This window comes from Physeter macrocephalus, chromosome 11 (assembly GCF_002837175.3).
Source record: "Physeter macrocephalus isolate SW-GA chromosome 11, ASM283717v5, whole genome shotgun sequence".
NCBI classification, from domain to species: domain Eukaryota; kingdom Metazoa; phylum Chordata; class Mammalia; order Artiodactyla; family Physeteridae; genus Physeter; species Physeter macrocephalus.
The window spans coordinates 45076248-45092586 of NC_041224.1; the positions used below are offsets into that span (position 1 = coordinate 45076248).

General features: G+C 41.8%; 1 protein-coding gene and 1 non-coding gene across 2 annotated transcripts in view; one reads left to right on the forward strand and one right to left on the reverse strand.

The window, feature by feature from the left end:
- The window catches only part of SCG3 (secretogranin III), a 38240-nt gene extending 24416 nt beyond the window's left edge, over positions 1-13824 (forward strand). Inside the window, exons 11-12 of the mRNA XM_007114387.2 lie at positions 8778-8858; positions 13226-13824. Of these exons, the coding sequence (XP_007114449.2) occupies positions 8778-8858; positions 13226-13344 (200 nt within the window). The 3' untranslated portion in view covers positions 13345-13824. The remainder of the gene's footprint in view (positions 1-8777; positions 8859-13225) is intronic.
- Positions 1944-2016, reverse strand: TRNAE-UUC (transfer RNA glutamic acid (anticodon UUC)). The gene has a single exon. It is a non-coding gene; the product is annotated as a tRNA-Glu (tRNA).
- Positions 13825-16339: the final 2515 nt, after the last annotated feature.

The window sequence follows — 16339 nt, forward strand, 5'->3', positions numbered from 1 at the left end:
ACACGAACCTGTGTCCCCTGCATCGGCAGGCGGACTCTCAACCACTGCGCCACCAGGGAAGCGAAGCCCCCAAAAGCAAATATTGATTAACCATGCCAAGCATATGCTGAGGCCTGTGAGGAAGAGGAATAACAACAACAACAGACTACATTTATGTCACTCTTCAACTTACAAAGCAAGTTTACATGCATCTCACTTCAGGCTAAATGTAAAAAATCCAATTTAATTACCAGTGATGAAAAATGACACGTTCACCTTTGAAAATATTTTAGACTATTTAAACCCTTGCTTTCTACAGGGACTCACACTAAGAATAATATTTTAAGATATCGATTTCTAGTTGGTACAGTTATTTGAATGATTTGATAATTATTCATAAATATAGGGATACGCCAATGAAGTCAAATTTACTCCAATTTCAACCATATCTATAATGATGCTTAATTTTTCAAATAAATTGCTCTCTGGAGACCGAAGAACTTTAAAGTTTTATTCCATGATCTAAGTGGGGCTCTTTTTGCCAGTTTGATGTTTACTCATTCACTTCTGCTCTGAGTCACTGAAAATCTTTTTAAAAAATCATCCAAGGGGTGAAATAAGCATTACAATACCCATAAACTCATTCCAATGCTATCATTTGTCAAGTTTATGGCTAGATAATGGAATTAAGATGAAAAGGTCGTCTCTAAGATAACTTTCCCCTAAATATCCTATCATCCCCCCTTTTTTTTAAATCTTTTTAAAAATTTATTTATTTATTTATTTTTGGCTGTGTTGGGTCTTCGTTGCTGCATGCAGGCTTTCTCTAGTTGCAGCGAGCAGGGGCTACTCTTCACTGCAGTGTGTGGCTTCTCTTGTGGAGCACGGGCTCCAGGCACGCAGACTCACTAGTTGTGGCTCGCGGACTCTAGGGCACAGGCTCAGTAGTTGTGGAGCACAGACTTAGTTGCTCTTCGGCATGTGGGATCTTCCCAGACCAGGGCTTGAACCCGTGTCCCCTGCACTGACAGGTGGATTCTTAACCACTGTGCCGCCAGGGAAGTCCCCCCGTATCTTCTTTACAGAAGCCAGAAAAGAGAAAGCAGCTTATTTAATTAATAAATTGATAATAAGTTGACTAACTCACGGGGATGCTTTTATTTTTAAAGCAACACAGGAGGGGAAAATTCGTGTCTTTATTCAAGCCCCAAGGCATTCTGTTGGAAATGTCCAAAAATAGTGAGGCTGTCTTCTTCCCTATGAGTCAGCAGGTGTTCCAGGAGCTAAGGCAGGCCAGAGACCTACCACCAACACAGGATTTTCCAGGAGAGCAAAGGAGAATTTCTCCCCATATACAGAAACCACGGATCTTCTTTTCAGAATTCACTCCTTAATTTACAAATAAGTAAACCAAGCCTTAGAAGATGAACAGTCTCGCCCAAGAGCTCATAGGCAAAGAGTGGCAGAGCTGGGGCTTGAACTTCTGTCCCTTGACTCTCACCAGTGCTCATCCCAGCATCCCATGCTGCATCTTGCAGGCATGTCAAATGGCATCAATTTGCACAAGTTCTTTTTTTTTTGGCAACGCCGTTCGGCTTGTGGGATCATTATTATTATTTTGGCGGGGAGGTGCGTTGGGTTTTTGCTGCTGCGCGTGGGCTTTCTCTAGTTGTGTGAGCGGGGGCTACTCATCGTTGCAGTGCACGAGCTTCTCATTGATGTGGCTTCTCTTGTTGCAGAACATGGGCTCTAGGCTCGCGGGCTTCAGCAGTTGTGGCACGTGGGCTCAGTAGTTGGGGCTCGCAGGCTCTAGAGCGCAGGCTCAGTAGTTGTGGCGCACGGGCTTAGTTGCTCCGAGGCATGTGGGATCTTCCTGGACCAGGGCTCGAACCCGTGTCCCCTGCATTAGCAGGCGTATTCTTAACCACTGTGCCACCAGGGAAGCCCAGCTTGTGAGATCTTATTTCCCTGACCAGGGATTGAACCCGGGCCCTCGGCAATGAAAGCGCCAAGTCCTAACCACTGGACCACCAGGGAATTCCCACAAAAATTCTTTAATTGATTGGCTCTGGGGCCCACCTTGACATCCATGATACCAGTATCAGTTGCTTTGTTCAAACCTATAATCATATAATCTTTACTATATGGAATTTTAAGCATTATATCAAACAATTTTCATAAGCACTCTTTTCAAACATCTAATATCTTTAGTATATCCAATATTCAGTAGGTTAAAGCTATTGATTTCTACCGAGTTGTTTGTTTTGTCTTGGTTTGGTTTGGTTTGGTTTTTTTGAGGGGGATTTTGCAGATCAGGGGAGCATATCAGGATCAGGACAAATTCATGTATAATAAAGGATGTTTCTCTTGCAGGGCTGAGAACCAGAACAGCCAGAAAAACAGGGCTGCATCTTGACTCTGGCCCTCTTCCCATCTGCTTCAGCATACGTTTTAAGGCTTGTGCCATATTACCTCAGCCATGAGCTATTTTTTTCCAAAGGAAGCTGAAATTAATTTGAAAAAAATAAGCCAGTTTTCCAAAGTGGACTCTCATGGGCTTTTAATGCACACTGTGTAAATAAAAGATTTGCTTTACAGCTCCCGAGAAGAGAACATGTAAACAGGAACCAGCTGCTTGTCTCTAAGAGCAGAGGAACACCTGCTTTTATTCCCTTTGTTTCCAGCGCCCCAGCAAACGTGTGGAGGTCCCACTACTGGTGGCAGTGGTTCCCAAATTTTGCCCCACATTCGAATCACCTCAGGATTGCTTTAAGAAAAGCCTGATACTTGGTCCCTCCTCCAGAGATTCTGATCTATTTGGTATGAGGAGTTACCCGGGCATCAGGATTTTTAAAAGCTCCCCCAAGTGATTCCAATGTGCAGCCAAGTTTGAGAACCACTGCCTGTTGGCCAGTTTGGTAATGACAACAACAGTCACTAAATCGCTAGTGGAAAAGGTGAATTTTACCCAGTTCCACTCATTAGAGGTTCCAGATTCATTCTGGTTCAAGATCAGGCTCTGACCCTTACTCAGCTGTCTGCTTGGGCACATCACTTAGCCTCTCTGAGCCTGAGTTTCCTCATGAGTAAAATGGGAATAATAATGCTTATTTCATAGAGCTCTGGGAAGATTAAGTGACACATGGATATAGTATGTTTAGCACATTGGTAGGTGTTTTTATTTATTTATTTAGTTAGTTAGTTAGTTAGTTAGTTAGTTTTGCCTGCGTTGGGTCTTCGTTGCTGCACGCGGGCTTTCTCTAGTAGCGGCGAGCAGCGGCTACTCTTTGTTGCGGTGCACAGGCTTCTCATTGTGGTGGCTTCTTTCTGTGGAGCATGGGTTCTGGGTGCTTGGGCTTCAGTATTTGTGGCACGTGGGCTCAGTAACTGTGGCTCGCGGGCTGTAGAGTGCAGGCTCAGTAGTTGTAGCGCACAGGCTTAGTTGCTCTGCGGCATGTGGGATCTTCCTGGACCAGGGCTCGAACCTGTGTCCCCTGCATTGGCAGGCGGATTGTGCCAATGCAGAATCCGCCTGCCAATGTGCCACCAGGGAAGCCCTCGTAGGTGTTTTAAATTGTTTCTGATGTAATTATCATTTAAATTCAGAATCCATTGAATTTCAAGTCTTGTAAATAAACAATTCATTTTTTGAGGAAGGAGGGAAGGAAGGGAGGGAAGGAAGGAAGGGAGGGAGGGAGGGAGGGAAGGGAGGGAAGGGAGGGAGGGAGGGAGGGAGGGAGGGAGGAAGGAAGGAAGGAAGGAAGGAAGGAAGGAAGGAAGGAAGGAAGGAAGACTTATACCATTTATTCTTTTTAAAAATTGTAGTTTCCCTAGTTTGGATTCCATGCTCACCAAACAATCTTCTGATTAGGATTAGCTTCTATATAAGAAGCCTTCATCCATTTACTCACTCAACAAATATTTACTGAGTGCCTATTTTGTATTAGGCTTTATTCTAGGCATGGGAGTACATCAGCAAACGAGAAATATTTCTAAGGGAGGAAGACAAATAATAAGCTTAATAAATTATGTGATACGGTAGAAAGTGATACATACTATGGATAAAAATAAAGCAGAAAATGGGAATGAGGGTGATGGGGGCGGGGGAATTCTATTTTAAGTTAGAGAAACAGCCCTAATCATGTATGTTATGATCTACAAGATAGTAGTCTTTTAATGGATTACAGTCTAGCTTTCTTTAAGCTGCAGTAAACTCAGTCTTTATTGTGGGATGATAATGTTAATATGGTGAATAAAATTATTTTTCATGCATTTCATACTTTTAAAAATTCAACACCATTTTTATAGGTAATTGGTCACTGAGCAAAAAGCAACCTGACAAGATGACGCTGAGTCCCCTACTTCCACTGTCTTAGGTTGGGTTCCCTCCAAAGCAGACCGAGAGGAGGATTTGAGGTGGAGTTTTTAATTGGCAGGTGACCCCAGGAAGCTCTACTGGGGGATAGGTCCATGAGACAGGGAAGGGAAAGAAGCCACTGTGGTGTGTTAATGAGCAGACTTCAGCTGTGGGTATGGAGCTCAGTCCCGTGAGGACCTCTGGGGACCATGTGGACTGAGCCGAGGAGTGAGGAAGCTGGGGTGTATATCTGCCAATCCTGTCCATCACTGGCTGAGGGCTCCTCTATTAGCATATCTAGAATACGGGAAGCATAGTGTCTGCTACACTATGGCCAAAACCTCATATTTATATTTTACTCTCCTAATTCAGAATTTTTAATATAGTGTCTAAACAGAGTCTAAGCTGGGATATTCCTTTTCCCAAATAAGCTCTCCACAGGGTGTGGAGAAAAGGGAACTCTCCTACGCTGTTGGTGGGAGTGTAAATTGGTGCAGCCACTATGGAGATTCCTTAAAAAACTAAAAATAGAACTACCATATGATCCAGCAATCCCACTCCTGGGCATATATCTGGAAAAAACCGTAATTCGAAAAGATACATGCACCCCAATGTTCATTGCAGCACTATTTTCAATAGCCAAGACATGGAAACAACCTAAATGTCCATAGACAGATAAATGGATAAAGAGGATGTGGTACATCACTCAGCCATAAAAAGGAACGAAATTGAGTTATTTGTAATGAGGTGGATGGAACTAGAGTCTGTCATACAGGGTGAAGTAAGTCAGAAAAAGAAAAACAAACACGGTATGCTAACGCATATAATATGGAATCTATAAAACGGTATTGAACCTAGTGGCAGGGCAGGAATAAAGATGCAGACATAGAGAATGGACTTGAGGACACAGTGGGGGAAGGGGAAGCTGGGACAAACTGATAGAGTAGCATTGACATATATACCCTACCAAGTGTAAAATAGATAGCTAGTGGGAAGCAGCCGCATAGCACAGGGAGATCAGCTCGGTGCTTTGTGACCACCTAGAGGGGTGGGATAGGGAGGGTGGGAGGCAGGCTCAAGAGCGAGAGGGTTTGGGGACATATGTATACATATAGCTGATTCACTTTGTTGTACAGCAGAAACTAACACACCATTGTAAAGCAATTATACTCCAATAAAGATGTTTAAAAAAAAAGATATGGTATGTAAATGGAATACTACTCAGCCATTAAAAAAATGAAATAATGCCATTTGCAGCAACATGGATGGACCTAGAGATTATCATACTAAGAAAGTCAGAAAGAGAAAGACAAATATCATATATCACTTATATGTGAAATCTAAAATATGACACAAATGAACTTATCTATGAAACAGAAACAGACTTATAGACATAGAAAACAGACTTGTGGTTGCCAGTGGCAGGGGAGGGGATGGACTGGGAGTTTGGGATTAGCAGATGCAAACTATTATATATAGGATGGATAAACAACAAGGTCCTACTGTACAGCTCAGGGAACTATATTCAATATCCTGTGATAAACCATAATGGAAAAGAATATGAAAAAGAATGTATATATATGTGTGTATATATATAACTGAATCACTTTGCTGTACAGCACAAATTAACACAACATTGTAAATCAACTATACTTCAATAAAATAAATTTTAAAACTTAAAAAAAATAAGGGGACTTCCCTGGTGGCGCAGGGGTTAAGAATCCGCCTGCCAATGCAGGGTACAGGGGTTCGAGCCCTGGTCCAGGAAGATCCCACATGCCGTGGAACAGCTAAGCCTGTGCTCCACAGCTACTGGGCCTGCACTCTACAGCCCGTGAGCCACAACTACTGAGATCATGTGCCACAACTACTGATGTCCGTGCACCTAGAGCCCATGCTCCGCAACAAGAGAAGCCACAGCAATGAGAAGCCCACGCACCACAACGAAGTGTAGCCCCTGCTCGCAGCAACTAGAGAAAGCCCGCGCGCAGCAGCGGAAGACCCAATGCAGCCAAAAATAAAAATAAATAAATAAATTTATTTTAAAAAATAAGCTCTCCATATTAGGATATAATATCATAGGTAAGATTGTGGGAAGAATGCTTAAAGTTATTCAAAGAGCAAGACTTTTTTTTTTAACATCTTTATTGGAGTATAATTGCTTTACAATGGTGTGTTAGTTTCTGCTTTATAACAAAGTGAATCAGCTGTACATATACATATATCCCCATATCTCCTCCCTCTTGCGTCTCCCTCCCACCCTCCCTATCCCACCCTTCTAGATGGTCACAAAGCGCCGAGCTGATCTCCCTGTGCTATGTGGCTGCTTTCCACTTGCTATCTATTTTACATTTGGTAGTGTATATATGTCCATGCCACTCTCTCACTTTGTCCCAGCTTACCCTTCCCCATCCCCGTGTCCTCAAGTCCATTCTCTACGACTGCGTGCGTCTTTAGAGCAAGACTATTTTCACACATCCTCAAAAGTTTCAGAAGCCCTAATTACCTGGTGTGCTAATGACAAATCATTATTATCTATTCATTAAAGCAAGCCCTATGAGAACCACTACTTTGATTTAAATTCTTTAAAAATAACGCAGTTGCATTCTTTAGAAACAGTCTAAGATTTCTTTCCTTCTTCAAAATGCTTTTTCTAACCGAATTGATTTGAAATAATGCTGTGTTTTTTGGTTTTGCTTTTTGTTTGTTTGTTGTTGTTACCAAATCTGATGACCTTCTTAGCAAATGGGCAACAGACAATGAAAATCTTTACATTCGTTGTGCTGCAATGTTGTAACATCAGTCAGGAGGACATTGGTCTTTCACGTGCTCTAACATTCTTAAAAGCAAAGAATTAAAATCGTTTACACAGGCAACTGAACTGAATAGAGGCTGAAAATTGTGGCTCTCTTCTTTTGTCCACTTACCCCTTTTTGCAAAGGAGTTTCTTTGTGCTTCATTGGGGACCAGGTAACATGGAACCCCAGTGGTGACGTAAGAGTGAGCTCACAAGATCAGGAAGAAAGATGCTCAGGAAGTCATTTAAGTAAATGTTGTGGTGGAAATTGGAACATCAGCAAATCTTAAGGCAATGTTACTGTTCATGGACTGTAGTCAGATGTACCCAGATTCAAGCCTGGCTCTACTACTTACTAGCCTTGTGATCTTACTTCACAAGGCTAGTAAGTAGTAGCCTTACTTCCTCTCTCTAAGCCTCAGTTTCTTCACCTCTAAAATGGGGATTAAATAGGACTGCGTCAAAAGGTTGTTGTGAAGGATAAAAGAGAGAATGTATTTTGGAGCACAAAACACAGCCCCTGGCACATAGTAAGCACACAGTACAGGTAGCTCAACCAAGAGGTCTGGGCAGTAGACTAGGGGTAACAGGGTTCAAAGGGGTTCAGAACAGGTGGTCACCACACTGAGCTCTGACAGCCATTGCTTCTGCAAAGGCCCTGGACTTTAAAAGCCTCTTTTCTTAGGCCATCCAGTACTCTCCAGATCAACTGATCTCTTGGTGCAGACACTCTGAGCATTAGGGACCCACCTGATTAAGGGGATGGTTGATTTCTTTGAGACAGAACAAAGCTACATCAGTGCTCATGTCTGAATACAAGTCTTATCTTTCAGATAGTGCAGGTAACAGAAACTTGGCCAGACTAGAGTCCAAATTTCATCTCTGTTACTATTTCCTGTATGGCCTCGGCCAAATCACTTAGCTTCTCTGAGCCTTAGTTTCCTCATCTCTAAGTTAATGATCATACCCACTTGCAGACAACAAGGCATCTAAAGGGTGTCACAGGGCGGGTGCTTCAGTGATGCCTGGTATTCTCCAGCCACATTTAAAGCCCATCAGAGAATGTTTACATCCAGGGGAATTTTACTAGAACGAGTTCTAAGTTTCACTGTCCAGCCTTGAAATGAGGTCCAGGTCTCTTCTTCATCTGAGTTTTTACATGCTCCCTAACAGATTGGGCAGAAGACCTGTATAGCAGCTTACACAAAGCCACAAACTTGGACTTACTTATCATTTATTTGGTGATGGAGTCTTAAGTATCTGCCTCTCTGATTCAGTTCTTGACCTGATAATACTCTTCAGTTTGAAAGAACCATCCCTAACTGGAAATGACACAATCTGAGACTGGTAGGGACCCACCCATCCAGTGAACTGAATCAAAACTCTTCTCTGCCAGGACATCAAACTGTATTTATTTGTGTTGGGAGATAATGGCCTCTTGACATTGCCAGCCTGGACCTGCCTCCTGGACTCTTATCCCACCCACACACAGAAATATGCACACCACCTACTTAGGGACGGTCCCCACCAAGTGCTTGATAAGTCCAATATTTGTTCATGGTCTCAAACGTAAGTGTGGTCTTTAAAAAGGGATGCAGTGATATTTTTATGAGTGTTTAATATGGTTTCTCTTGCCTTTTCCAGGGAAAACAGAAGCCTATTTGGAAGCCATTAGAAAAAATATTGAATGGTTGAAGAAACACAACAGAAAAGAAAATAAAGAAGGTAAGGAATTAGTGTCGTTATAAATTGCAAAGTTCACCAATTTGTCGGGAGTTCTTATTTTTTATCATTTTATTTTATTTTGGCCGAGCAGCTTGTGGGATCTTAGTTCCCCGACCAGGGATTGAACCCCGGCCCACGGCAGTGAAAGCGTGGAGTCCTAACTACTAGACCGCCAGGGAATTCCCAGGAGCTCTTGTTAAAGATTCCCACAGTCAAAGTAGGCTAAAGTCCCCTCTCAGAGCCCAAAAGACTCTAGGTGCTTCTCAGATGCGGAAGGGAATAGACCTCCATTTCTCTTATTTTTCAAATCAGCCTGTCAAGCAAAGGCATTTTCTTTTCTTTTCCATTTTATTATAAAAAATGTCCAACAGGAGCAGAGAGAACAGTATAACGAATTACCATGCATCCATCACCCACCTTCAATAATTATCAACATTTTGCCAATCTTGTTTTGCGTACCCACCCGCCCCCCTTCTCTTGGAGTATCTTAAAGACGTTTCCTGAGCACGTATTAGGTGCACCCTGCAGTCACGAAGGTAGTCGCTCACTTAGTCAAAACAAAACACAGAACCAGACTCCGTTCTGAGTGCCAGAGATGTGAAGGACCATAAGACGCAGCCCCTCACCCCCTGCCAGGTTGCTCACGCCATCAATAAACCTCCGGAGGGCCCTGCTCAGGGCTAACACAGATAACATGGTGGTGCAAAGGAGGTGAGAGGAGGGGGCACATCTCCGTACATTGGGAGAAAGAGCTGCAGGAAAGCCTTTGCTGGAAAGGCAAGGAAGAATTTACGAGTGAGGAGAGATAGAAGCAGAGGGAACACTGGTGCAAAGACATGAAGGGACAAAAGAGAGTGACGCATTACGGGAACTGGAGCCAGTTTTCCAGGAGCACTGAGGTCTGCAGACAGGGCTGGGGAGTTGGGCTGCAGCCAAGTCAGGAGGAGGCTTGTGCACCCTGCAAAGGAGGTTAATTTTAGCCCAAGGGCTTAAAATTAGGGCTTAATTAGGTTAAGGACTGAGAAATCTCTCTGGCAGCAGTATGGTTACAGATCGAATAAATAAAACCCCAGAAGCCAGGTGACAGATAGGAAGTAAGGATCTGGAGCAGATAGATATAATGCGGCTTAAACCAAGGCAAAGCAGAGGAACTAAAGAAGAAGGGAGAGGCTCAAGAGCTATGTGGAGAGAGGATTCCAGTATGAGTCCCAGGTGTCTGGCCAGAGCAGTTGCAAAGTGATGCTTTTAAAATGAGATTAGCAGTGCTTTTCAAACTTGAAAATGCATTCAAATCACCTGTGGAGCTTCCAAATATCCTAATGCCCACAAGACCACTAAATCAAACTTGAGGGGCAGGACCCAGGCATCAGTATTTTTTAAACTTTCATGATTCCACTGTGCAACCAAGTTTGAAAACCAATGAGACGGAACACAGTGGGAGCAAGAAGTATGTATTTTCAGCCCCCCTTTAGCCTGTGATCATACAAGTTGAGTGAGATGGAAACAATTATCAGGTCTTCACACATACTTTATTTGGTTCAAAATGATATGAATTTCTGGGCTATCAGTTCCATTAATATTCACATGAACCATATTTCATCAAATCTGTCATTGATTGAAAAATGCACCATTGTTTCATGTACCACTACAGAAGAAAAATTAGAACATGACATCAATTATGGCAAAGACTTTAAATATTTTTTAAAGTTTATTTTAGAATCAGTGTAATACAGTATGTACCAAAATGCATTCTGAAACCAATGTAAATTGTAGGGACCAACCATTTAGAGTATTTACGTTATTTCTTTCACTGACTAACGCATGAATCTGACTCCTGGTCATAATCAGCAACATCCTGCAATTCAGTCTTCCAGTTCCAGAAACGACCAACCTAGTAAATCATGGAACTCTAGTGCATGCATATGGAAGGCTCTGTGAGCAAGCTTCCGAATGACAGTGGTGGGTATGAGGTTCCCTTCTGCCTCCAGGAGGTGAGGGTGACATGCAGTTCACCCTTCTGAAGGCAGAAACAGAGAGCTCTTCTTCCACTGCCTTCATATGTGCTCTGCCTGACTTGGGCCATCTCTCAAAGCCTGTGGGGACCCAGTCCTAGAGCCATACAGCTTCTGCAGCTGTGGGAGCAGGAAGTCTTACTATTAGTTCTGACCTTCCTTAACCTCTGCAGATGCCCTTTGCTTGACAGGGGCCTGGGTGACCTGAATCTCCTTCCCAAATCCAGGAAAGGGAAGTCCATGTGATGTGTCAGTGAGGAAGATGCTGAAATCTTATGGAGCCTTAAAAAGAAAGTTTGTACTTTTAGAAAAGTGAATTACAGCCCTTATCTCTTTTGAGCCTTACAGCCTTCAAACCTATTTTAAGTAGCAAGTTAGCCACTCCTAGTGTACTCTAACCACCAGCTAGGGCAGAGCTGGGAGGGACTCCAGTGACCTTTGCACCATGCCAGTTTTCCCATGGCACACAGTAACAGCCATGTCACCAAGAGACCATCTTTCCATTTCAAAAGCAAGCAAAATATTTTCCTGTTTGTCCATTCAAATCACCTGGACCATTTCACAGCTGTTTTGGGGAGTCTGCCTTTTGTCCCACTAAAGATATTGACCCAGAACCGATTCTGAAGAACCAGTGATGATTAAAAGGTGCCTCTTTGTGCCCTATGAGTCGGTCAGGAATCAGCTCGGGAGGTGCACACAGAATGTACACTCAGCTTGATTCTCTAACTCGCGCCTGAGAGAAAGGGAGAGTCAACAACCAAAACAAAACTGAGCTCCAAACACTTATTGAATGTTCTGCACATGTTAGATGCTTCATATTCACTACTTCAAGGCCGTAGAGTGGTCAAAGCAGTGACTACAGACAGACCTGAATTCAGAACCTGACTCTATTATGACCGGAGCAAGTGACTTACCTCCTCTGTCCTGTTTCTTCATCTCTGAAACGGGGACACTAATGCTTTCCTCATGGGGTTTTGTGAGGAGCAAATAAGATGATGGTTGTAAAGTATCCAGTGCTGGGAGTTCTCTCTTCAATCCTCATGGCTGAGCCCAAACTGAAAGGAGCAAATGCCCTCCTGGGTGGAGAGGAAACAACCTCTCTCTGAGCCTCAGCTCACCGTGGTATGACAAACACCTGGTGCTTGTACAGAGGTCCTTCAAGTCTGGTTTTCCTTTCATGCAGGGGCTTAAAGATGCCCAAGCGACCCAGGTTCATCTTCTATTCAGGGTAGCTAAAGGTGGCCATGGAATGCTCTGAGCTTTTGTATCCCCCTCCCTCCTTTCTCCTCCATAGGATGTATTGTATGTAGCCATTAAAAATGGTGTTTCTGAGGAATATCAATGCTCACTGCGTAAATTGAGTGAAAGGAATGAGGTATAAGGTTGAATGTACCCTGTGATCATAACTGTGTTGAGAAAGATACATCCAAAAGCTAAAAGGAAACAGAACAAAATATCCACTCTGGTTATCAATGATTAATAGAATTCAGGTGATTTAAATTTTATTTTCATGTTTCTGTATTTTCCATATTTTAAAACAATAAGCATATAACACTTAAAGAATCAAGGGAAGATGTGGGGTTTTTCTCAAGGCTTCAGAAAGATGCCACCAGCAGCCTCCTAACTTGGTTGAGGATCTCTTTGTTTTTTGTGGACGGTTCAATGGTTTACCTAAATTTTTTGTTTAAGTAGGACAGAGGAACCACAAAGAGGTTATGGTTTCGTTTTTCACTCCATGCATGTAATTCAAACAACATGAAAATCAAGGTAATTCTTAATACGGAAAAAAAAGTGGGTTGTCACAGCAACATGGGCTTAACCAGTGTAACAAGTTCAAGTCAGAACACCTGGTTCTGATCATAACTTTTACTAGCGGGTGTGACCTTGAATAAGGCACTTAAGCTTTAGAGTCTTGTTACCCCAAGTGTGTTTCCTGAACCAGCAGCATCAGCACCTCCTGGACCTTGTTTAAAATGCAGAATCTGGGGCACCACCTCAGGCCTACTGAATACAAATTTGCAACTTTCCAAAAGCCCCAGGTGATTGCTATAAATATTAAAGTTTGCGAAGGCCTGGTTTATGAGCCTGTTCCCTCTCTGGTCAAATGAGGGCTGTTCTCCCCACCTGAATACCTCGAAAAGTTGTGATGAAGAGCAGATGGGATAACATAATGCGTGTAAACATGATGTGAAGCTGCAAACTACAGCACAAATGCCAAGAACTAAAATGCCTTCCAACGTGAAAGATAGGGCATGATAATGATGTTCTACAAAATGCTTCTTCTTTAATGGTAATCACTGTAATGGGCTGTGCTTTCCTTATCTTTGCTCATGATACTCTAATGATATTTTCCAGATTATGACCTTTCAAAGATGAGGGACTTCATCAACCAACAAGCTGATGCTTATGTGGAGAAAGGCATCCTTGATAAAGAAGAAGCCGATGCCATTAAGCGTATTTACAGCACCCTGTAAAAATGGCAAATGACCCAAGAGTCTTTTAACTGTTTCAGAAAACATAGTGTAGCTTAAAACACTTCTAATTCTGTGATTAAAGTTATTTTGACCCAAGGATTATTAGAAAGTGCTGAATTTACAGTAGTTAATCTGTTAGAAGTGGTTAAAACATAGCTTTCTTGCCATAAAAACTATCCAAAAAGTAAAGTTGTATGTAAGCTGACATTTTGTATATAGAATCCTTATTTCCTTAAAGATTTACATTTTATAAGCAGATATATGTTGCTTTGGAAAAGCCTGTAATGGACTGAACTTAAAACTGAACCCTCATCCCACGGTGTCACACATACAAGCACCCCCTGAAGAATTAGGGGGTTCTGTTTTCAAGGCATGCTGGGTACCAAAGCACCTCATAGGATATCTCTGTTATAAGATGTCATTTCCATACCTCTTCCCTTTTGGGAGTTTAAATAAATTCACATTTCCTCATAGCCTCTATAGCTTAAAGTATAGCTATCTGCTTTTTTGCCTGCTCCTGCTGGCTCTTTATCAGGCCTAATGGCACAGAAAGGAACCTGAAAAATGGGCATAGGATTTGCTGGATTTATTAACAATTCCCCCCAACTCTCAACATTTTCTATTGGTGAGTTTTCAGACATTGAGTTTTTCTCTTAAGAGGGATACTACCTATGTACTCTCCAAGACAAATGAAGTCATAAACGCTACATAAAGCAAGATAAAAATTGATGCCAGGTCTGAGTTATCTAAACGGAATTTGATCCAAGCCAAGGTTTCTCAACAGAGAGCAAGAGGGCCAGTAAGTAGGGTAGATATAGAGATAAAAATCATTCCCTCCCCTGTGAACCAAAGCTGGTAGATGAGTTTCCCTAGAGGACAAGGTTAATGAATGTCAGATCCCTGCAACCCCTCTTCCTCAGCCACCACCACCAACACAGTCCTGGAAACAACACACAGTGACCCAAGGTCCTCCAGAAGTGTTAATGCTTTGAATTAACAAACCAAAGAATGCTTTGAAAATGTATTATTCAGTATAAATTAGTTACAAAAATATTTTTCTATACATTTCAGTTGAAAATCATAAAAATAACTTAATGCTATGCATATCAGCTGTCACTACTTCAGATGGCTTCTGACACCTGTCTTGAACATCCCTACCTCATATTCAGTTTTTGGTGAGGACCGGGGAACATACAGGAAAGCTAGAACAGGCTGTTTTCACAGCGAGGAGACCACTGCTGCTCTTCCCCACCCTCTCTAGAATTGCAAAAACAAAAACCACAGCCTGACACACACAAAAACAAAACTCAGTATGTTCTAGAGAAGCCAATACCCATCGGTGAGTGGTGACAGGGAACTGAAAACGTCTTTGCCGGAACTATACTTGCCAAAGCACAATGAGTCAGGCTGTTTGAATGAGTCATCTTTGACAACATGGCTGACTCGACTTCACCATGGCCTGTAGTCCAAACACGCTGCTTCTACATTAAAGAGAATTAACTGATTATGACTCAAGCATTTTATCCATTCACTTTTCTATAGTTTATCTAAATATCTATGCAGTATATTTAAAAATAAGACATTTACTAAGGGAGTTCATTGTAGCTTTCAGAGCACATTGACATTCATTAGCTCCTATTGATAAGCAGGACAGAAGGGAGATCTTCAGTCCTGTTTCATACATGAGGTTCACAAAAAGAGCACTGGACATGCTCAAACTATAATGGCCAAGAAGTGGTAAAGCCAGGATTAGAACCCAGGTTCTTGTCTTAGTTCCCTCCTCCACAGCACTTCCGTGTGCAAGGCAGCGACTAAAGAACTCTAGTCCAGGACGTTTCAACTGTGGTCTCAGCGAATTCAGTTTTTAGTAACTTGAAGATGAGGGAAGAGATGTTTTGGCTAGGAACTGCTAAGAGAGACCTTAGGCAAAAATAAAATACTCAGAAAAATGTTTTTGAGATTGTTGTCTTCATTTCAAATTTGAACTTATGTCTTTTGGATAGTGTTTTTGGATTTGTGTCTTTTGGATTACTCTCAAATTTCAGATTATTTTATGTTAAATAGCATAAAAACTATTAACATTAAAAAAAAAAATCCCTGGACTTTGTTTTAGAGGCCTTGACCTTTTCTTACATACACAACTGTTTCCCTTCCTTTATTTTTTTCTTTTAGCTTTCTGCTTTTCCAACTACCTCCCCATAGTTCAGGTAGCGGTGGATATAAGAAAATAGCAAAGCATGACAAGGAGATCACCCTATAGCAAAGATGATAATAACGTGAGGAAAAAGAAACATGAGAAATAAAACAGAGGTTATCATGAGAAAAAATGAGGAAAAAAACCCCAAAATACAAGGGATTGTGGACGTTATGAACAAACAAGAAATTCAAGACATGGGCCAACAGCTACTGTTTTCCCATTCATGTCTCTGTTAGTCTCAAGGGGTGGATATATGCAGTTCTGGTTCTACAAGTTCTGCTGCACCAACACCTAAGGGCACTTGTTTCCTGCTTAATGGAAGACCTGGAGGAGCAAGGCAGGGAGAAGAAAATGAGGAAAAAGAAAAGAGGGAGAAGAGAAGGGAAACAAGGTCCTTCTCGCCTCACAGAAAGCAGACTCCTTTTGGGATGTTGGTGAGGGATAAATACAAGGAATTTTTGTGGAAGCTTAAAGATTTATTTAACCTGATACTTGAATAGAAATGGAGATTTAAAAAAATTTAATTGCAAATAATACATTGCTTAAACTTTACTGCTGTAACCTGTACATATAAAAAAACTAAGACAAATTATGTGAATAAAAACCTAACCCTTCAATTCAAATGAGCATTTGACTGTAAAATGCTGTAAAACATTCTATAAAGTGACTTATCAGTGAAATCTATGCTAAAATTCACCAGTGCGTCCAGTCATGGTGTTGTTTACTTCTTCTTTTGATATATTCCATATTTTCACTATATCTGAAACACACCAAGTCAGATATTATTTAAATGCAAAG